The sequence below is a fragment of the Choloepus didactylus genome, chromosome 2 (assembly GCF_015220235.1).
Source record: "Choloepus didactylus isolate mChoDid1 chromosome 2, mChoDid1.pri, whole genome shotgun sequence".
Lineage (NCBI taxonomy): Eukaryota > Metazoa > Chordata > Mammalia > Pilosa > Megalonychidae > Choloepus > Choloepus didactylus.
Window position 1 is genome coordinate 39,924,827 of NC_051308.1, and position 23,400 is coordinate 39,948,226.

A 23,400-nucleotide genomic window follows, 5' to 3' on the forward strand; every position below is an offset into this window, starting at 1 on the left:
CTTTGAGACACCTCTGCTAAAGCCTTCTGGGCTGCACTAATCTGATCTCGACTGGTGGCTCTTCGACTTCTGAAGCACAGCTGTCTTCTGAGATCTCTCTTCATCATCGCCCTGGGGATTCCCTTTATCATTGTCCTGTGATGGATCATCTGCTTCCTAGACCTTTTCTTTTTATTACATTCTTGTAGCATATCCTCTGGTAGCTCCCTGAGAAGAGGAGCATGAGATGAAGATTTTTTTTGAGACCTTGTATATGACTTGATTTGTCACCTTGAAGATTACAGGATCTTCTCTTGGTACATAGTATCTGAAATTTCATGATGACATGCTTTGGTGGGGTGTGTTTTCATTCACGTCCATTGGAGGAACATGTGGCTTCCAGTCTGGAGACCCATTCTTTCAGCTCTGGGAAATTTTCTTAAATTCTTATTTTACTTTTCTTTGCTTTTATTTTCTTTCTCCTCTTCTGCTCTGCTTTTTTTTTTCCCCCTTTTATTTTTCTCTGTTTCTTTGTTTTTTCCCTACTGTGTTTTATTTCTTCTCTCTGGAATTTATCTTGTGCAGAAGTCAGACTTCCTAGACTGGTATTCTCATTTCCTTAACTTTTCTGCCTTATTTTCCATCTTATCTTTTGACTCTACTTTCTGGTAGACCTGTCAAATTTATCTTCCCTGACCCTCTGTTGAGCTTTCACTTATGCTATATTTCCAAGATTTCTCTTTTGTTCTTCTGAGTTTTCAAAATAAATTTCATTGTTGTAATGTTAGTGTTTTGTTTCTTCTAGTATGTCTCTTTGTCCAAGGTTGTTTATTTTGGTTTCTTTCTTTATGTTAAAGGCATTTCTCAGATACCTGGTTTGCCTTGGGTATCTGCTCATGCTTAATACATGGGACTAAAAGTGTGCTTGAAAGCCCCTAAGGGCAAGAGTTGGGGAGTTGGGCTGTCAACTGAGCTTCACTACAGGATGATCTAGCTGGGCCAGTTAGTTGGAGAACCCCCATCTCAGTAACTTTTTGTCTTATCTTTTGAATTGGGCAGTTTTCTTGGAGGAGTTGCTTTCAGCCTGAAGTACAAAGGCCTGGCTGACAGGGCTTTGGAGCCAAGCATAGGATGACAATGGAGAGCTTCAGCGTCCAGATTAATCCTCTTGTCCTCAGTGTAGTACCCTCATCCTCAGCTGTTTCTAGTGTCTTCCAGGATCTGGAGACCCTTTCTTTTCACAGAGTAAACTTCCATTGTTCTATTGATGTGGGCGAAAGGTGGTTGTTTTGTTGTATGGAGTGGGAGATGGGATGCTTCATGAGTAAACTTTCAACCCATTCTTGGCTGCTTCCATTCATCCCTTTGCATGTGTACCTGGCACTGCCAATTTCTGCACCTTTTTCATGGCTTTCCCCATTATTGACTTAAGATATTTCTTTGGACTGTTAAGTCATTTATCATTCTTCAGCTTCAAGAATTTTGTTGCTATTATCTCGTGATCTATTGTCCTAATCCTCCCGGGTTTATGCCTTTAAACAAAACAAAACCCTCTGTGTCTTTTTAGTTGGGATTTGGAGGGAGTGAAAGTAGATGAGTATCTTCATTCTACTTTGTTGGTCTGATGTCTGTGGGATCTGTAATCATTAAGCACAGTCTTAAAAACATAGCACCATGATTTCATTTAGATTGGTAGTAAATAGGAAAGCATTCTGGTCATGTACTTTTTGTTTCTATTGCTGGCATCTTCCTACATTGACACCCATTCCCTCCAACCCTTGAGTTATTCATCTCTTATGTAGAGTTCATGTCACTTTCATTCTCTACTGCTTTATTTCCTAGTTTGCTCTTTCTTTCCAAGCTCAAATAAAATTTAAGTGCTCCATCAGTGAACTTAATTTAACTCGGTGGCATTGTGAAGTAAACATTAAAGGCAGCATATTTGGACACTCTTTTACTCTTAGTAACTTGGTATTTTTAAAAAGCAGCTTCTGCTGAAATATTAGCTGGAGTTCTTGAATTACTCCAGCTCCTTTGGAGTAAGAGTGTCATTACATAGTTACACATGGTAAAGAAAAGAAGGGAGACAGCGATGAAGGGAGAAGTGAGATGTGGAAAAGTTGACCATCTCACTAACCCTGTGAAAATACTGTGATCCTTGTTTTCTTAATCTGGCATGAAACTAGTGCATAATTTTTTGTTTTTGTTGTTTTATAGTTAAATAAAACATATTTAGTTCCATAGAAAAACATTTCCCTTGATACTAGTGGGAGACATTTCAAGAGCTCACCCTGTTGTCTAATTTTCTTCCTGATTTTACTTAGTTGAATGTTAAAATTTGAACTTTTCAGTCAGATCAGGAGTTGCATTTTAAGGTGTCCTTCTCACAGCTGTTAACCTTTGCTGCTTTAATTTTTAAGTTAATCTTAGTATTTCACTGGTATGAAGATACAACATTTTCTCCCTGACTTTTACCCTAGCTCCCTTATGTGTGCCCGCAGCTAGTAAATTAAAGTAGGTAGAGACTGCATTTCCCACCCCAGTCCCCACCCCCTCAGATAAGGAAAGTCCTCCGTTAGATGAAAATTTTTTGAGTAAACCCAATATATTAAACAAAAGTATAGCTGTTGTGGTTGAAGTGTGCTAGAGGGGTCTAGATTCCTACTGTCTTCATCCTTATTCTTATCTCTGCCCACTCTAATTGGTGGCTATCAGAGCACCTCTTTCATTCTTAAGACTATTTGCAGTAATTTGAAAAATACTGGCCCAGCAACTCTTAGAATTATACACTTTTAGAGCTGACAGGGCTTTTAAATCTTTTGATGCAAAGTTTCCCAAACTTGCTGGTCCTTACTATCCTTTGGAATGCTTGTTAAAAATACAGATTTCCACACTTCACTTCAGACTATTAGTATTATAATCCTTTAGAGTTAAGTGGTCTGAAAATCTGTACTAACAATTGCCCCAAGTGATACTATGGGTAGTTAAGTAAGAGAAATTGTCTTCTGTTCCTTTTGTCATATGAGGAAACTGAGCTGTTTGAACTAAAGTAAGTTTTCCAGGCAGAATTTTAGCTTCTTTAAAAAATTGTGTCTTACTGACTCAAATTCTGAACTGCTGAACTGAGTAGAGACAAATGAAATATTTGACCATTCTAGCCCAGTATGAACAGAGAGAAAGAACTCTTAACTAGTAAGAATGATCTTTAAGCCTCAGAGAAAGAGTGAAACAAATTTAGAGAGATGCTGGTGCTGATTTCAGCTAGTGATTTAGTACTGAAATGTAATGTAAGCAGATGACTAGCAAGTGAGGTAGTAAGTTAAGTAAATGACTTTTCTGACTTTGCATGAATGACCCTCTAAGACTGGTTTCTTCTCTGAGTTCATTCAGAATTTCTCTATTATCTTTCTTCTCAGGAAGCTGAAAAATACCCTCCAGGCATAATTAAAAGCCAGCCAAGTTTGATTAGCCATGCCCCTATTTTCTGCGTCTTTCCAAAGAGAGAGAGAGGAAAAGAAAAACTTCTTTACTTTACTTAGCTATTTGACTCTGCATTTGTGTCTGTCTATATTTTTCCCCCATATTCTTTTGTATAGTGCCTAAATACTGCTATTATGATTGGTCATCATGGATAATTTTAAATTGAACAGTGAAGTGAGAAAATTACATCTGCCCCAGAAGGGAATGCTACTGCTACTGTTTTAGAAGTAGAATAGCTTAGTGCATAATGAGTATGACCATGCATTCAGTCAATCTGCAAATGCTTATTGATTACCTGAATATGCCAGACCTTTGTTAGGAACTGGAAATACAGTGGTCCCTATATAGAGACCCAACTTTCAAGGAGCTTGCAGAGTAGTATAAATAAATTCTCTTGTTTATGATTCTAATCTTTGAACTTGCCTTATTATAGTGACCTAATGCTTTCTGCTTTTGGTGATGATGTGTTTCCTAACACTGTTTATGGAAAGTGATATTGAAAAACAAATATCTGTATTCCTTTAAAATAGGCTTTTCCAACAATACAAAATTGAAACCACATTTACATGTAGGATTAAAATTTTACCCTACAGGATAATTTTTCCTCACCTTCTACCATCAGATTTAAAATTATTTTTAAAAAGATTTCTAATATTATGCTATAACTAGTTTCTTTTCACCTACCGTTAGTTATGCTTAGGGATTAACTCTTAAAATCTTCATATATTCTTAGTTTATGATTATTTTTCTTTTTTCTGCTTGACAATTAAATGTTAGAAAAGAGTTAATGGGCAAACCAAAAAGTTAGTAAATGCAGTAACAAAGAAAGCCAATTAGTAGTTCTGTGCTGCTATTTATTTTATTTGTGAAGTTTTTTGAAATAATTGTAGGTTTTAACACAAGAATGTGTTTGTTGCAGGTTATTGACCCAGTGGCTCCACGATATGTTGGATTACTGAAGAAAGAAGTGGTCCCAGTGAATATCCCTGAAGCCCAGGAGGAGATGAAAGAAGTAGCCAAACACCCAAAGGTCACCCTACAATTTCACCAATGTTTTTCTCTCTATTAAAAGAAAGAGCAGGATTAAAGTGAAAATGTGCTTTGGTGGCAATAGCATGATTTGGGGGTCATTTTCTGTCTAACATGATTTATCAGGATTTGATACCTTATTCTGTAGAGATAGCATTTTGATGTATAATAAGAATGTATCTCTTCCTGGAGTCATTATGAAAAATGAGGTATTCTAATTCATGCTCCTATTTTTAAATGGAAGCTGAAGTACATTCTGTATTAACTAGGTTATTCACTAACTGTCACCTTTGTCTTTAGGCCAAAACATTAGATTCACTAATATTCAATCACAAATTGACTCAAAGAGTCTGTCACACTGCCATATGCTCTATTTTGGAAAGTATCAGTGAAATGAAAATGAATCCACAATATGAATCTTAAATATAGGTAGTAAAGCCACAGTTGTCTTCTTGGATAGTCATGACTGCTTAGTTGACAATCTTGAGGCAAAAACAGTTTCTTTTATTCCAGATTTGTGAATTGTCTTTAAATACCTTCATTATATAATGTTATGTTCATGTACTAGCTCACATATAAGATAATAATGCATTGTGAAAAGCTATAAATATTCTCAATTGTAACTTTATTTCAATTGTCTATATATGACATGAGCTATCTTTTAATTTTGAAGAATTAATTGATTTTAAGGGGATCCCTAACAAGATATGATATGTATTTGATTGATTGATTAATTGATTGATTGATTGATTTGGCGTTACCTTGGCTTTACCTCTGATTGGTACAGCCCGGTAAATGGCAACGGTATCTGACATATGATATCGCCCACTACAGTTAGCAAAAATGTGAGGCTTACTGAATGTTTTAAAATTTGAATGGAGAGAATAAAATGCATTAAGAGTGCTTATTTGTTAAAGTAACTGATGTATTTAAGTGTCTTAAGTGAAATTACTAAGTACTGCTCATTATTAAACAAGAATTAATTGATTAGGAAGCATTTTCTTGATTTGTCACTAAGTTATCTCGTTATCTAGTGTGGAATCTTCAACATGAACATTTCCCTCATGAAGGGTTCTATCCTTAGCTTGTCAGTATTCTATTCTGAGCTGGTATAATATCAATTGATACAACATACTGAATTTTCTCAAATGTATTGGTACATTCATTGAAAAAAACATTTTATTAAACACATGCTATTTAACATTTATTCAAGTGAGCTCCTTTTACTTTTTACTATCTTTAAAATCTGTCCTCTACAATATAAAAACATAAAATATGTCCCCAATTTCCTGCTAAGTCCTAATTTGAAAACTTTTGTCCTATAATGTTCTCCAGCCACTACTCAGGAGTGACGTTTATTTTCTCCTTTGTGGAGGATAGGAAAGCAGACTCTAGTTGGAGGCACACTAAGTGACAAAAATACTGTCTTAGCTCTGAAAACCATGAATGATTGTTTTAGGCTGGAAGTAATCTCAGAGGTAGGCCACCTAATCTGATTCCCTAAGTGTTAGCAATCAGGTTGCTGACCCAGTGTCACAGAGTTGGGATTCAGACTCATGATTTGTACTCCAAGGTCAGTGTCGCTCTTTATAACAAGTATGTACTATTTAAATGCTAAGAACAGAATTGTGAATATGTGTATGTTAAAATAAAGACATGAAATAAATAAGAAATAAAGTATTTACTTCCTAATAGAGCAGTGAACAGTTAACAGTGTAGGAACATACAATTTTTGTTTGGTTAAACAATAAAATGAATAAATGAATAAATGTAATTTTGCATACCAACTTCAAAATGTTTTTTTCAACTAACACTCTACTCTTCTTTTGTCAATCAGAATCCTGATGTTGGCTTGAAGCCGGTATGGTATAGTACCAAAGTTTTCATTGAAGGTGCTGATGCAGAGACTTTGTCAGAGGGTGAGATGGTTACATTTATAAATTGGGGCAACATCAACATTACTAAAATACACAAGTAAGAACTTTTGTTTGTTTTCAGATAAATATGGAAGTAAAGTTTTATGTTTGTTACTTATTTAAAAATTACCTTAATTCAGACACTTCCTGTTGCTGACTGGTAAATCTGCCTTGATATAGATACTGCAAATTCTAGACACAAAATTATTTTTTCATATATATTCCAGACTGCTGATATGTTATCAGAGTATCTTTTACTTCTCATGTAAAATTAATATATTTAGGTATAAAAAAATGGTTCTAATGCTTAAGAGCCCCTTTTTATTATCTGATTCCATTATATAAATGCCTGGTTGGGAGAGGGGGTTCTTTGGACAGGATTTATATGTATAACCTGTTCTGTGTGCTAAAATTTACTTTAAAATCATTTGTTTAATGATAAGTTTGAACTTTGCAGTTATTATAATATACTAAACTTATTTAATTTTTCAGATTACTTAAATGGAATCTGAGATGCTTAATAATAATTAATGTAAATGGAAATCTTAGTTCTCTGGTCATTACATATGATTTCAATAAAATATGTATAACATAATATTTTAGGTTTTATAATGCTTAATACAGGTGACAAATTTGTAATTACCTAATGTTCTTCACCAGATGTATGTAGGTCTGCTCTCCAGTGAATTATTAGTATCATTATATCTTTTTTATTCATATCTTCACAACCCTTCCAGCCCAGTATATGTCTGGCATATATTAGAAGCTGAAATAAATATTTGATTTGAAATTTTTCTGAGAAAAATTCTTTATCTATATATTACAAATACTGTAGAACAAAATAGTGCATTGATGGCAAGTTATGGTTTACTTTATTTGTACACTTTTCAATCTTATATCTAGAAATGCAGATGGAAAAATTGCATCTCTTGATGCAAAATTGAATTTGGAGAACAAAGACTACAAGAAAACCACTAAGATCACTTGGCTTGCAGAGACTGCACATGCTCTTCCTATTCCAGCAATCTGTGTCACTTACGAGCACTTGATCACAAAACCAGTGCTAGGAAAAGATGAGGACTTTAAGCAATATGTCAACAAGAACAGTAAGGTAGCCTTCTAAACTGTATTTCATTTATCTCTGTTAATTTAGAATTTTAAAAATTAATTTTGCATGTTTTAATATGCATCTAGTGCCTGGATAAAACATATACAAAAACATTCATTTTTAACAGTCTTGTATCCATTATAGAAAATCTAGAAAATATGGATTCAAATTGGAAACTATATGTCTTCTAACAAAGAGACTGGAGTAAAAAAAATGATTCCAGGGTTTAGGAGAAAAGTAGTAGCATTAATAAAAATAGTCCAGATGGGAATTAAAGTTGATTTGAGAGAAGTTAACAATGAATTCAGTTCAGGAAATGTTATATTTTAGGTTTCACTTGGATATGTAGGTAGAAATTTATAGATTTTAATAATGTGAAACTGAAGCTTAGAGGTTAGCTAGAATTTTAGGGGATGAGTAATCTGCATAGAAGTGATAGTTGAGTCTATAAGAATGGATAAAGAACATTATTGAGAATAGGTAGCGTAAAGATAGAAAGAGAAGTTCTGAAAATATGCATAAATGTTAACTTTTAAAAATACAGTAAACAGTTGTCATTTGTTTCAGTCTTCTCTGTTTTGCTGTATATGCTTGAATAGTAAACCATTTAACATATCTGCTTAAGATGGTAATGTTTCACCTACTGGAACAACTGCTTAGAATTAGTGTTCTGATTTTGAGATAGTGTGTTTTGGTCTTAAATCATCTTTACAGCATGAAGAACTAATGCTGGGGGATCCCTGCCTTAAGGATTTGAAAAAAGGAGATATTATACAGCTCCAGAGAAGAGGATTTTTTATATGTGATCAACCTTATGAACCTGTTAGGTAAGTAAATGTAACTAACCACATCTATGTGAAAATACTTGAAGTTCTTATAGTGAGTAGTATTTTAAAACTTGAGCTATCAGTAAAATACTAATACCCGACAATTCTCTGTTCAGTTTGATTTGTTTTTCTATATGTAATATTTCAGACCTTCATAATTTTCTTTAGCAAATGATATCTTTGAACCAATATGATATTCATTGAGCATTAACAAATTATTTCTAAAATTAAGCCATCTTATAATTAATCTTCATGTTAGCTAAATATAAGGGAAATTTTTCAATATATCAACTTATCTTTGGTTAAAAATTGCCTTTACCTTTTTCTCTGTAATATATTTTCATTAGATACATTGTAAAATATAGGTAGTATAGCAGATATATTTAGAGGGAAAATAAGAAATGTTTGTGGTCTTATTTTTAACCATGAATTAATAGGATTATCAGAAGGAGAACGTCTTTTGTCATATTCCTTTTGGTCTTCTTTTTGTCTCTAGTATTTTTCCATTGGGCCTTTTTAACTGTGTGGTTAGACCTCTCTTCTAAGCTCTAGGTTTGTGAATCTAGCTGCCTTTCAGACATCTTTGATTAATTGTCTTTAAGTAACTTAAATTCAGTGTTCAAAATTCCAGTATCCCTAGGTATCAACTCTGATCCATTCTCTTTCATGCCCCATTCCGGTCAGTAAAGAATTTATTTGTGCTGCCTGCCTGGTTTATCTCCTGTGGATCCATTGCTCAGTCTTATTTCAGGCCCTTAGCATTTCTTCCTTGGTTGCTAAAACAGTTTCTAAGTTAGTCACCCTATTTCCAGTTTTATCCTTTTCTAATTTAGTTTTCATTTGTCTCCAGTCTGAAAATTTCAAAATACCCATTTTATCACATTCTTCCCTGCTTAAAAATTTTTGTTAGCTTTAGGGTAAAAACTAAACTTAGTTTGATGTGCAAGATTCTTCATGTTATGGCCTCTCTACCCACTTGAGCCATATTGTTGGAGTTTACCTCTGTCTGATCCCTTCTCTTCAACATACTTGGACTACATGGGGCTTTCCAAAGTCATTAAGTACTTTTGAACCTTTGTGCCTTTTTCTGGAAAACCTTGCTTTGTTTTTTTCTTCATCTGTGTGACCTTTCTTCCTCCAGACAGCCGTCTTGTATCCTTCCTGAACGGATAAGTAACCTACCAGTGTATTCCCATAACAGCAGGCACTTAATTCTGTCAGAATATTTATCACACACTATTGAAACTGTTTATTTTGTTGCTGTTTCTACCACTAGAATTTAAATTATCAGGACTGGATACTTTTTTCGTATTCATCTTAGTATCCCAATGCTTTTAGTCAAATGAAATGGTGCATGTAATGGAAATAACACAGTGCCTGGTCATTATTAAGCCCTTGATAAATATGTGGTGTGGTTTTACCACCAATAGAGTAATGCCCGAACAAAGTAGGTTCTCAATTTATTCTCAAAATATTACTGAACCTTTAAGAGAATGAAAAGACAAGACACAGACTGGGTGAAAATATTTGCAAAACACACAGCTGATAAAAGACTTTATCCAGAATATACAAAGAACTCCTTAAACTCAACAATAAGGAAACAAGCAACCCTATTTAAAAATGGGCAGAAGATTTAGACACTTCACCAAAGAAGATATACAGATGGCAGATAAGCATATGAAAAAATGTTCAACATCATATTATCATTAGGGAATTACAAATTAAAACAAGAATGGATACCACACACACCTATTAGAATGGCTAAAATTCTGTATTCTGGCAAGACCGAATATTGGTAAGAATGCGGAGCAACAGGAACTCGCATTCATTGCTGGTGGGAATGCAAAATGGTACGGCCACTTTGGAAGACAGGTTTTTGACAGTTTCTTACAAAGGTGAACATAGGCTTACCATATAATCCAGGAATTGCTCTCCTAGGTCTTTTGCCAAAGGAGTTGAAAACTTATGTCTACACAGAAACCTGCACACAAATGCTTTAACAGTTTTATTCATAATTGCCAAAAACTGGAAGCAAACACAATGTCTTACAAGAGGCAAATGGAAAGAAAACTGTGGTACATCCACAGTTTGATAGATGAAGGGCATGAGGTTTATTTTTGGGGTGATGAAAATATTCTAAAATTAGATAATGGTGATATTTGCACAACTCTCTATTGTGTACTAAAAATTGTACACTTTAAAGGATGATGTTTTTGGTGTGAATTGTATCCATAAAACTATTATAAAAATATTGAAGAGCTGTATAGGGTCCTATTGTCTACTAAATTTCTTCTCTTTCTCTTATTTTTACTTACCAAAAAATTTACAGAAATCCTTTGTTTACGAATGGTCTCAGGGCAGTGGATTATGCTAATTACTCTACCAGTTAGAATTGAGAAATTCTTAGAAAATAAATGTTTTGCTAAATTTCCTCTGCTTATAAGCAGATTAGGTGTGATATGTAGATGCATTTCCTTTAAGTCGAAAGTGTTACCATTAACATCTACTAATGTCATTTCTGGTGGCAGGCAGAGTAGATGTACTTTTGTTCTGGGTTTAGCTTGTTCATATCTACAAAAGTTCATAAATTTAAAGTTTGTAATTAGAGCACTGTCAGTTTTTATTGGTGCTTTCATTGTTTTTAAACTTCCCTGAAGAGCCTCTAATTTGAATAGTAACAGGATGTACTACTTATTTATACTTTGAAAAGCTTTAACTCATTGCCCCAGTTTTAATTGCTGTTCAAATAACTGTTTATAGAAACTTTTTGTCCCTTCATTTTCGTTTTTAGTCCATATAGTTGCAAAGAAGCCCCATGCATTTTGATATACATTCCTGATGGACATACAAAAGAAATGCCAACATCTGGATCAAAGGAAAAGACCAAAACAGAAATAACAAAAAATGAGGTAAATATAGACTTTTACAGATATATCTATAATCAGTGGTCTTTTCATCCTAAGGTTTAGAATATATTTCTTTTCAAATGTTTGTCTTTCTTGATGTCTTGACTGAAGAAGACAGAACTCTTAGCTTTGTGGGGTTTTTTATTTTTACACTTTCATATAAGCTATTAAAACACCTTGCAAAAACTATTTTTAAATTTTAATTTTATGGTTATTATCTCAAAAAGTAAGAAAAGAATGTTTTTAGAAAAGTTAAAAAAAAAAATTTTCCCTAATAGAGCTGCAGTAGATTTTTTTTCTTTTTAATGGCTAATCTGCATTGTGTAGAGCTAAGACTTTGTGGAAGACCATCTACTCCTAATTTCTCATTTTATAAATTAAAAAAAAAGAAAAAGAATCCTTACCCAAGATCACAAAACTTGTTATTGACAGAATTAGGGCAGAAACCTGGTTTTCTGGCTCTCTGTCTGTATTTTTTTATCAAATGCCAGTGCCTTAATTCCTGACAGTCATTGAGATTTGTAAAAGAGAAAAAGGATAGGAACTGCTATATTGTGGGTGATAGGAAATTGTTTTGGTTGCCTTTTTAAAAGGTGATTATGAGCATTTTCTAATCCTTTTTTATCTTGGAGATAATGCTCAATTTCTGTCTTAAAGAATAAATTAGGAATATAGCTGTTAAGGTTGGGAGGGATGTTCCAGATGGAGACAGCAGCGTCTGCACTTGACAGAGTGTGGACTTGAGAGTTTGTGCCACATCTGGAGAAGTAGCAGGAGAGTCTCAGACTTTCTCAGTTCACAGCACCCTTAGTTTTTCAGTAATTTTTTTCAAATACCCTTATGCTAAGAGAAATTCCTGATAGTTCTCTTTATTAAGTCCGAACAACTACAGAAATATTTATGCCCTATTAACTTAGTAACCATTAAAAAAAAAAACATGTAAATTGATAGAAAAATATATTTTAAATTTTATTAAAATTCTTTTGTTCTGTTCTTAAGTATTTTTATTTCATTTTTATTTTTATTTCATTCTTAATATACATAATTAGAAAGAAAAAATTCTTTCTTGAACCTTGGACTCACGTGGGATACAACCATGCTTATTTTCTGTTTCATGTTAATTTTTACATGGTATTTGATTTTTACCTTAGCAGCTGTGGAACATTCAGCTCTGCAAAGGCCTCACGTCATTGAAAGGAATTTAGCGACTCTAAACTGAACCACCTTGAGCTAGTCGCATGTACTGTGTTAGATAGATGTCGAGTATAACTCTTATTTCCCTCAAATATTTAAAATACCCATGGCACCCTATGAGTTTCCTGTGGCAGCTCAACACATAGTTTGGGATCAATGGATATCAATAGTTGGATAGCCATTGAAAATTTAACAGCAGTGTGGAAGAAAGTTTGGAGGGTGACTTGGATATAGGATGGGAGACCTGGTAGAAGGCTATATAAATGGTCGGGAAAATAAAGAATGAGAGCGTGGGGAATACAGATGAGGGATTCAGAAATTAGAATCAGTAAGACTTAGTAACCTAGTCTTGTTTTTGTTGCTGTGTTCCCAAATGAACAGTAAATAAGGTTTATTGGGAGATAAGAGTTTAGAACTATCTACGTTGGGAATGTCATCACTTGAACATTTAATTTACACAAATTAAAAACTATATGAGTTCAGTCAAAAGGAAAACGATTAAAGAAATAGAAATACTTTAAATAGGGCAAAAGCCTGTGCCATTTTGTATGATAGGTATATACAACACAGTTTTCGTAATAGGTATATACTGTCAAAACTTTCTGGTCTCAGGACTCTGTTTCACTCCTAAAAACAATTGAGGACCCAAAGAGCTTTTATTTACATTAGTTATATTTATCAATAGTTACCATACTAAAAATTTAGAAGTTTTAGAGAATTTATTAATTCATTTTTAAATAACAATAAATGCCACTACATGTAAACAAATTTTTTTTATGAAAAATAACTATATTTTCCAAGACAAGACTTTGAGTGAGAAGAGTGCCATTGTTTTGTGTGTTTGCATATCTTTAATTTCTGACAGCCTCTGGGAACTGTACTGTATGCTCATGCAAAAAAGAGCAAAAAAGGAAAATTATATCTTGGAATTACGAAAATAGTTGTAACCTTCTGGGTCCCTGAAAGATCTCAGAAACCCTTTGGGGTCTACAGACTACACCTTGAGAACTGTGAATATATATAATAGAGTAAGCATAAAATGAGAAATTTAACTGTTATTCCCATGTTAGGCCTCAGTTCCAACCTGTGCCATTCGTCTTTTACATATCCTGTAAAGATATTGGTGTTTATGCTATAAATTAATATATGTGTTCTTGAAAAACTTCACGTTTAGTGAATTGCATACTAAAAATAACAGGACTGATAAAGAAAAATTGACTTGGGACAAACCACTAAAAACTTAACATTTAGGTGATAGCAGTCAGGTGGTGGCTGGGCAGCAGTCATCTGAAGGCTCAGCTGGGCTGGACATCCAAGTTGGCTTGCTCGTAGGGGTGGCATTGATGCTGGTTGTTGACTGGGAGCTCAGAACTGTCAACCAGAACATGTGTACATGTCCTTTCCAGCATGGTTGTCTCAGGATAATCCGACTTACATGGTAGCACAAGGCTCTAAAAGTGACCATTCAGTAGACAAGATGGAGGCAGCATTGCATTGTATGACTTAGCCTTGGGAACCTCACTTCCACTGTACTCTATTGGTGGAAGCAGTCATAAGCTTGCTTGGACTCAAGGGGAGGGGACAAAGGGCTTCCCTCCACCCCCCATCTCTTGATGTGAGGAGAATGTTAGAAAATTTGTTGACATGCTTTGAAGTCTGCACAAATCCTAATGGGAATTCAGCTGGAGTTGACTGGCACTTGTACTCACATTGCAGTCGGCAGTCTTTTGCAGCCTTAAACCTTAAGGTTAATACTTGCTCCTTTGATGTGTTAGGTCTCTCCAAGGGAGACCAGTATTATCAAAATTAAAGTCTGACCCAGAGTTTACCCTGCTTCATCTTTTTTTTTTTTTTTTTTAAAGCTCATATGCTTTTGCAGCTTCATGAGATGGATTAATGTTATAGGAAGCATAATGTTCTTAAAGTACTACCTGCACTAAAAGAAGGCACTTATGCAGTATGTTCAGCTTTTTCTTAAGATTGTCATGTATTTCAAAAGCTTTCTCTTTAATTGTAAGCTTGTTTGACATGAAACAGTAATGTGGGAGAAATCTCATGCAAAGTGGAGTGATGTTTCAGTATTACACTGGCATTGTTCACCTATTTAGTAGCCATGAATGAGTCAATTCATGGTACGAAATATGTGTAGCAGGACAGAAAGTATATATATTTTGGAACAGGGTACAGAATGGCTCCTTTTATTGTATGCTTCTCTTCCTATATAGTATGCATTTATATATGTGTATTAGTGTACATTCTCACCAAAAATATATTATAAATTATAAATGATTTAAGGAATTTGGGAGGAAAGTTTGAGTGTACATGCTTTTTGACTTAAATGCTGACTTCAGAACATAATCCCTGTGTTAAAATACAACTCTGTTATAGTTTAAGGTTCCTCTTAGCTATCCAGATAAAGAAATTTTATTAGTTTCCCAGAGCTGCTGTAACAGAGTACCGCAAATAGGATGGGTTAAAAAAACAGAAATTTATTGGCTTCTGGTTCAGGAGGCTAGAAGTCTGAAATCAAAGTGTCATCAGGGTCATGCTCCCTCTGGAATTTGTGGGGGAGAATCCTTCCTTGCCTCTTCTAGCTTCTGGTGTTTGCCAGCATCCCATGGCATTCCAGTCTGCCTCCTGTATTTTCACGTGGCTGTCTTCCCTCTATATCTGTCTGTGTTTTTTTTCTTCTTATGGACACCCACAAATCATATTGGATTAAGGCCCACCCTAACTGAGTATAACCTCTTCTTAACTTGATTACATCTGCAAAGACCCTATTTCCAAATAAGATCACATTTGGAACCGGCATTTGGGGTTTCAAAATATCTCTTGTGGGGACACAGTTCAGCCCATAACAAGACACTTCAAAATACTGGGTCTGGGATCAGGACAGAGTTCTGGGATAGAGATGAAAAATTTGGAATTTAATACACATGACTCCACAAGTATGGATAAGATTACACTGAAAACTAAGTGGAAGGCCTTTTAAAAAAATCATGAAGAAGATGTGACGTGAGCTGGGTTTTAAAGTTTGTAGTGTTTCAATAGGCAGAGGTGGGAAAGTGTTCTAGAAAGAGGGAATAGCATGAAAGAAAGCATGGCAATGAGAATAGAAATAGTATGCTGATTCACTATCCGGATTGATTTAGAGAACATAGCTCGAGAAAATTTGTTGCATATGCTTATACACAAACACATACCTATAAATGTATAATTTTACATAAATGGAATTATTCCACAATAATGAGTAATGGTTTACTTAAACCAGAATATTTCATGGAGCTCTTTACTTATTAATAATCTAGATATATTTCATCTTTTAGAAATTATTATTAATATGATACCTAACACGGATATTCACTTTTTCTCAGCCTTTGTGGGTATGGGCTTTGCACAGATTTATTACCTTTTATTTTCCTATCAACCTGATGGGTTAAATATAGTTCCTGTCCTCTTTTTACAGTAAGGAAACAGGCTTAGGTAACTTAACTCAACCAGTAAGCTAGTAAGTGGTGGAATAGTGATTTATTCTCAGTTAAATGGGTGTATCATAATTTATTTAATTAGTTCCCTCCTGATATTTAGGTTATTTTCAGTTGTTTACTATCATTAAAGTGCTCCAGTGAATATGTCTTTACCTTTGTTTTCTTCTCTTGTTATTTTATTCTGGAAAATTTTTAAGAATGAGATGTTATTCATTTAAACTTTTTAAGGGATTGAAATTTAAAATTTTTGTCTTAAGGGATTGAAATTTAAAATTTTGTTTTGTTTTTGTTTGATATAGTAAGAAGACATTTAACATGAATTAATTATATTACTTTTGGTTTTCTGCTTTGATAGACAACTGCTTCTTTTAAGGAAACAGCACCTTCTCTAAATAATACTTGTGATACAGCTGAGGATTCATTGGTCCTTTACAGCAGAGTGGCTGCTCAAGGGGATGTGGTTCGTGAATTAAAAGCCAAGAAAGCAGCAAAGGAAGAAATAGATGCAGCTGTAAAACAGCTTTTGGCTTTGAAAGCTGAATATAAAGAAAAAACTGGCCAAGAATATAAACCTGGAAATCCTCCTGCTTCAGTAGTACAGAATATCCCTTCAAAATCATCACCAAGTATTCTAGGAAGTAAATCACTTTATGATGAAGTTGCTGCACAGGGGGAGGTGGTTTGTAAACTTAAAGCTGAAAAAGCACCAAAGGTGAGTTACTGGAATGAGTCAAGACAACATTGTAAGTCAAGAATATTTTAAATAGTCCTGAAGTAGAAGATAGTGAGGGGTGAACAGAGTTCGGAGGAAGGTACTCCAGGTATACTTACAGGTCTCAAGCTTTGTTGTGTATCAGAATTACTGGAGGACTTGTTGAAACAGAAATTCATCCCCTTAGTTTCTGCTTCAGAAAGTCTGGAGTAGAACCCAGTAATCTGCATTTCTAACAAGTTTTCGAGGTGATGTTGATGCTGCTTTGAGAACCACTGGTATTCTTGAGGGGATCTGTTGTCTTGTTTGTGTCCTGGAGTTAGGTTGGAAAATGATTAAATAACTTCAGGTTGAAAGGCATAGAGATATGAAGGTTCAAGGCATATTCAGGGAACAAGGTGTTGTCAAGAGGTTTTGACCTACGATTGCATTATATACTTTTTTTTTTTAATCTTCGTTTTATTGAGATATATTCATATACCACACAGTCATACAAAACAAATCGTACATTCGATTGTTCACAGTACCATTACATAGTTGTACATTCATCACCTAAATCAATCCCTGACACCTTCATTAGCACACACACAAAAATAACAAGAATAATAATTAAAGTGAAAAAGAGCAATTGAAGTAAAAAAGAACACTGGGTACCTTTGTCTGTTTGTTTGTTTGTTTCCTTCACCTATTTTTCTACTCATCCATCCATAAACTAGTTTATGGATGCATTATATACTTTTATGTCTCAAACTCCTTACAGGTGATAACCAAATTTTGACTGCAGTTATAAATTTTATTCTTAGTTCAGTGGTGTCTTCAGGCAAAACATTTAGCCGAGTAGGTTGTAGGGCTTAGTGTGGAATGGATTTGCTGTAAGCAAAAAGTAAGAGGCAAAGAGAAAGACATCTGTGATGGAGAAAGGTTGTGTTTAATAATGAAGATATATAGTTCAACTCAAACAGCAGCATAGTTATAAAATGTGATCAAGTAAATAGTGCAGTAACTACCTGTAAATATAATTCAGTCCCCAATGTGCTGCCAAAAATTATAGAATCTGGACCATGGCATAAATACAGAGAAGTGTGGCGTACCACTGGGCGTAGGTGAAAATGTTCTTGAGGGGATCTGTTGTCTTGTTCATGTCCTGGAGTTAGGTTGGAAAATGATTGAATAGCTTCTGGTTGAAAGCTCTGTACCTTACTTCCAAGTTGCTAGATATCTGACTGGCAATCTTGCCACCTAAGACATTTTCATTCATTCTGCCAAGGAGAATGCTTTGGGGAGACTTAGGTTTTTCTCCAGGATTTAATTTTTTTTTTCTGTCTGTTATCTTTAGTGAGTCCATTGAGGTCCTGCAGAGCCATAATTACCTAAAACGGCTTTGCTTCAAACAATAAAGGGTGCTAGTTGTGTGAGTTTAGGATAATAATCCTTAATGTCTCCTACCCTATGGTAAGGTCAGGAACCATGTTACACTATCTTCTGGACACTAACTATGGACTCCCTTATAGATGTAATTTAAGGGAAAGCTCTCTTGTCCTCCGATTTCTTATTCTGAATAGAGTACACTGAGATGCTGTGCCAATTCTTGTTTAGTAGTGACAGCAGCAACCATTACCCTTGGAGTAATAGTCACTTCATCTCCCATGCCGTTGGGTTAATGGGTTATACCATGTTTTCATGAAAAAGCATGAGAAAATCAGCCTGTGGATAAAAAATTTAGATTTCTTCAGCAGTTGGCAGGTATTGCTGTAGGTACTTTTTGATAAGGATAGATGTGGTACTGAAATGAATCCAACTTCAATTTAGTTTATCCTACATTTATTGAATGCCTATCTAACTTATCTGTGTTTCTAAATGTTCCTTATAATATTTCTCTAAATGCTATCAGTAGTAAATAGAACTCTCTTCTCTCCTAGAGAAACAATCCAGCTACTGGGAATAGAACTGGTATTTAGAGTACGTCTGGCACTGTGTGCTATACGCTTTTCCTATTTCCTCATTTAGTCCTCACAAGAACCGTTTTCCAAAGATATTCAGATGGGGTTCCTTTTTTATTTTTATTTTTTTTTAATAACCAGAAAATAAATTGTGACTATGAAAGTAACTTCCTGAAGTTCGCAAAGCTGGATTCAAACCTTGACTGATTCCCAAGTCTAGTCTTTATTTCCTAGTAGAGGTGGTGGCAGTGGGACATTGCATTGTGAGCACCAGAGAGTTATGTTTTCCCAGGTTTTTTTTTTTTAATCTTCATTTTATTGAGATATATTCACATACCACGCAGTCATACAAAACAAATCGTACTTTCGATTGTTCACAGTACCATTACATAGTTGTACATTCATCATCCTAGGTTTTTATTATTATTAATTAAGCAAGTCTGTGATAGTTTTACATTAATAACTTGTCTAGGCCTCAACTATTCAGTTTTCTAAAAAAGTAGTTATTATGTCATGTAAGTCACTTGTCATATTTTAAGCATTAACTTTTAAAGTTCTAAAGTTGTTTCAAAGAAGGAAATTTTGAATTTGATTTCAAATCTAAATGAATGCAGTGTTTTGAACATGAAATGATAGTATTGCTTAAAATGGGAATCAGAAAATGGTAAACTAAGGGCTTAAAGAAATGATGTGACACTTTAGAGACACTTCACAGAAAAAGCTTGTCAAGCCTGCCCAGAGGAAAGATTTTTTAGGTCTTACTAATTAATAATAGTTAATTGATTTAATACATGGCAACAAAACCAAATGGTTATTACATGAAATAAAAATAATGATTTTCAGTTGTTTAGTCATTAACATGTGGAAGGGGGTGCTTGCTGATCACCTTTTACTTCCGCAGTTGTAGCATTTTAATTCGTAGCACCTTGTGTTTTGTTCTCTCCTGTAATTCATCTTAAATATTTTGCTAATGTGTGCTCTTTCAATTTTTACACCATTGTGTTTTTTTTTAAAACCTAAATAACACAATGTCAGGAAAAGAAACACATCAATATACTGCTTTCTCCATTAAACAGGTTGTTCTAGAAATTCACATCTCCCCTTGACCCCTTCACCCTGAACCCCAAACAACCTTAATAATCCTCAGGCCAAAAAATAAAAGCGGGGGAGAAAATAAGGATAAACAAACTCATCTTTTCGCTTCCTGATTTTTAAGATTCTTTTTTCGGAATTTGTATGTAGTAAATTCTTGCTGTCTCTATTTGGTATTTAATGCAAACCTGCTTTTAATATAAGCAAGGATAGATCATCCTACAGCAAACAGATGATAAGACAAGACATTTCACATGATTTACTTCAGCACAGAGATCTAGGCAAATGTGAGGAATTCATAGTAATGCTTGTGTCAGAGAAAAGTAGTAGGTAATTTGAGGCTTAAGTAGATGAACCAGATGGCCCAGCTGATAAGCAGCAGAGGAGGTGCTATAATCCAGGTTTGTCTGACTCCAGTCTGGGCTATATATGGTGCTATATCGGTTTCTGAGATCAGAGCTCAGTAATAGGGCTGTTTCTTACAACTTTATGTATTTAAGCAAAAAGATTTCTAATCAGTTGACTTTAAAAAGAAAATTGCCTTTGTAAACCTATGAATCTTTAGTTCACTAAATCTGGCAGACTTTTTTTATGTGATACAAACAGCAACAACCCTTCTCCACTTGGAAGGATTCCCTGTTCTGATTACCATTCACCACCCCCATCCCCAAGTGACTATCTCTGCTTTGGCATGTCATTACAGATGTGTTAGGTAAAGTTCTCTCAGGTATGCTAGTAAGGAACTACATTATTAGTGTTGAAAAAATAAGTAAGACTTCAAAAAACTGTATTAAAAAACTTTTTCCCTGAAAATTGAAATGCCAGGCCATTTTGGAAGGTTCTCCTCCTATCATCCTAAATTGATCAAGGTCTAGGTTCTCTCTGTTCCCCATGGAGAAAAGTTTCCATCTAGTGGCTGCTGCAAAAATAGTTGAGTACTTTTCATTCTATATGTAACCAAGTGAGTTCTCATCCATTTTCTCCCCCTTTTCCCTCCCAATTTTCAGTCATATGGTCGGGATCACTTTTATTTACTTCAAATCTCCATCTTAAACCTTTACTGAAGTCTTTTGTAAATGCTATTTCCTTTCTCATTCATCTACATCAACAATTATATATTGAAAACTTTTCATGCTTGTATTGGCATATGTTAGATAAGTTTAAGACAGTATTTTTAAATTCTCTTTAAGCTTCTGCTTTTGTATAACATTATACTGAATAGTACGCCATCCAATTTCTCTCTGATAATAAATACCTTTTAATCCAGAAAACTAGAATATCAAGAGATTTTTTTTTATCTATCCTTCAGTTGTGCACTATGCATTGTAAGAGACATGTTAAAAATAATAAAGAATTCTTTTGAAGAGCAGTTTACATGGCATGTTAGATCAGTGTGTCATACCTTCTGCAATGCTGTATAGACTGTGGTGGGCGAGAGCACAGGCTCTAGAATAAACCTTAGCTACAAATCCTAGCTCTACCACTTACTGTGTAACTTTGGGCAAGGTACTTAATCTTTCTGAATTTCAGTTCCTCTATAAAATGGGGATAAGAGTTGTTTTGAGAGTTAAATAAGATAATTCATGTAAAGCACTTAGCTGTCTTGCACAAAGTAAATATACCATGAAATAATAGTGATTATTTTTGGTATTGATAATTATAATTCTCTCAAGATTCTTTAAGTATCTTCTGAATCATCATAGATAGTGATTAATTTTGCTCCTTTTGAAAAATAGCAAACTGAATAGGTTATTTAGTTATCTAAAATATTTCATCTCCTAGTTGAGGTAGGGAGGGAGGTATATGTATATATAATTTTTACTCTATTTAGAGCATTCGATAATGAAATGCTTTGCCCATCTTAATTTTCTCTTTTAACTTTTTCAAATTGTAATCTTGTCAAACAAGGATTTTTCCATATGTGTGCCATCTGACTTCATACTCAGTATATAGGTGCTTATAGTATAAAAGGGAACTTCTTTCAAATAAGGTTCTTTTTATAAAAATGCTTGCAGGAAAATTCCTTAACTTTTTTCCCATTTCATTCTTTTAGATGAGGGATTTTCTTTTTTTTTTTCCTCTTGAGTCCTTTATTTCCAGTTAACTGTGTCTCTAACAGGATCAGGTAAATTCTGCTGAGAAATTTTTTTTTTAAGAAGTTGTAGGTTTACAGAAAAATTATGGATAAAATACAGAGATCCCATATAGTGCTTATACAGAGAAACAGAACTGACAGGGTGTGTGTGTGTGTGTGTGTGTGTGTGTGTGTTTATACATATATATATATATAGCAAAAATATGTATACATAATATATATAGCATAAATATATACATATATATACATAAATATAATATATAAATATATATATATATATACACATATAGCAAATATTATCAGTTTTTTAAATAGGAATTGGCTTGCCCGATTGTGGGAATGGGTAAATACAAAATCCGTAGGGTAGACAGACCTCAAGCTGGGAGTGCTGATGAAAGTTTTTGATTAATTTCCCAAGAGAAAGCCAGCTGGCTGAGGTAGAAATGGAAATTATCTTTTCTTTTTCAGGTTCTGTTGATTTTCAGCTTCTGGCTGCTCCCTCTGGCTTTCTTTTTGTCTGAATTTCAGTCTCTTATAAAGGACTCCAGTAAGAGGATTAAGACCCATCCTGGATGAGATGGGTCACACCTTAACTGAAGTAGCTTCATCGAAAAGTCCCACTTTCTTTGGGTTCATACAGGAATGGTTTAAATTTAAGAACATGTTTTTTGGGGTACATACAGCTCCAAACCATTATACCACCCTACTCTTAACACCTTGTGTTAGTATGGTACATTTGATGCAGTTGAAAAAAAAACATTTTTATAATTGTGCTATTAACTGTAGTCCATGGTTTACTTCAGGGTTCACTGTGTTAAACAGTCCTGTGAATTTTTGTTTTTGAATTTCTATTCTAGTAACATATATACAATCTAAAATTTCACCTTTTAACCCCATTCAAATATATGTATATTTCAGTCCTGTGAAAACACTTTTAATTCAAAGAGAATAGAAACAAGTTCAGGAGTAAAAATCAGACAACCCACCCTCATCCTCTACTTGTAATTTTTTCCTTTTATGTTTACTCCCTCTGTGGTGCATCGTATGGCTAAGTCAAAAGGTAGCAAAACATTTTATCATAAAGTAGCTGGATAATGAAATGTGATTTTCTGCCTCATAGATAAAAATTCTTCAAAGGTATATTAATACTTTCCTGCATTCCTCTGACCTCCGTTTTAGTATTCTTCCTGGCTTCTCTTTCTCTTGGGTTTTTACTTAGTTATCTGGGGCATTTTATAATGTAGCCGTAAAATTGGATAGGATAATTTGGAGGTACTTTTGATTGATGCCTTGAGTTTCCCAGTGAAATGCTGGCGTCTTCTGACTCCACTGTTTACAGATCCAGGGCTTGGACTCCGTTTACTTGCATATCCTGTAAATTATTTGCTTGTTTATACATGTAACATGGAAAGTAATAGTGTTGTATGTGTATTTTTATTTTTATGGTTTATATATAGGAGGGGTATGTGATTTATATTTCAATTTTTCTTTTACTTTAATCTGTTATTCTAAGTTGATGATTTACGTCCTTTGTTCTGGAACTTCTCCATGATGAACCTTTTTATAGGAATACTTGGGGGGGGTATTAAAAGTTTTTAAATGACATTGAAATTTTCAGAAATAGGCTTTTAAAT

The 23,400-nt window shown here is 34.2% G+C and overlaps 1 protein-coding gene across 2 annotated transcripts in view; it reads left to right on the forward strand.

Annotated features, from left to right (window-relative positions):
* EPRS1 (glutamyl-prolyl-tRNA synthetase 1) overlaps positions 1–23,400 on the forward strand; it is a 110,276-nt gene that overhangs the window by 29,401 nt on the left and 57,475 nt on the right. For both annotated transcript variants that reach the window (XM_037823647.1, XM_037823639.1), the window contains 6 exons: positions 4,379–4,489; positions 6,326–6,462; positions 7,308–7,515; positions 8,227–8,339; positions 11,131–11,248; positions 16,283–16,639. In XM_037823647.1, coding sequence (XP_037679575.1) covers positions 4,379–4,489; positions 6,326–6,462; positions 7,308–7,515; positions 8,227–8,339; positions 11,131–11,248; positions 16,283–16,639 — 1,044 coding nt within the window. The remainder of the gene's footprint in view (positions 1–4,378; positions 4,490–6,325; positions 6,463–7,307; positions 7,516–8,226; positions 8,340–11,130; positions 11,249–16,282; positions 16,640–23,400) is intronic.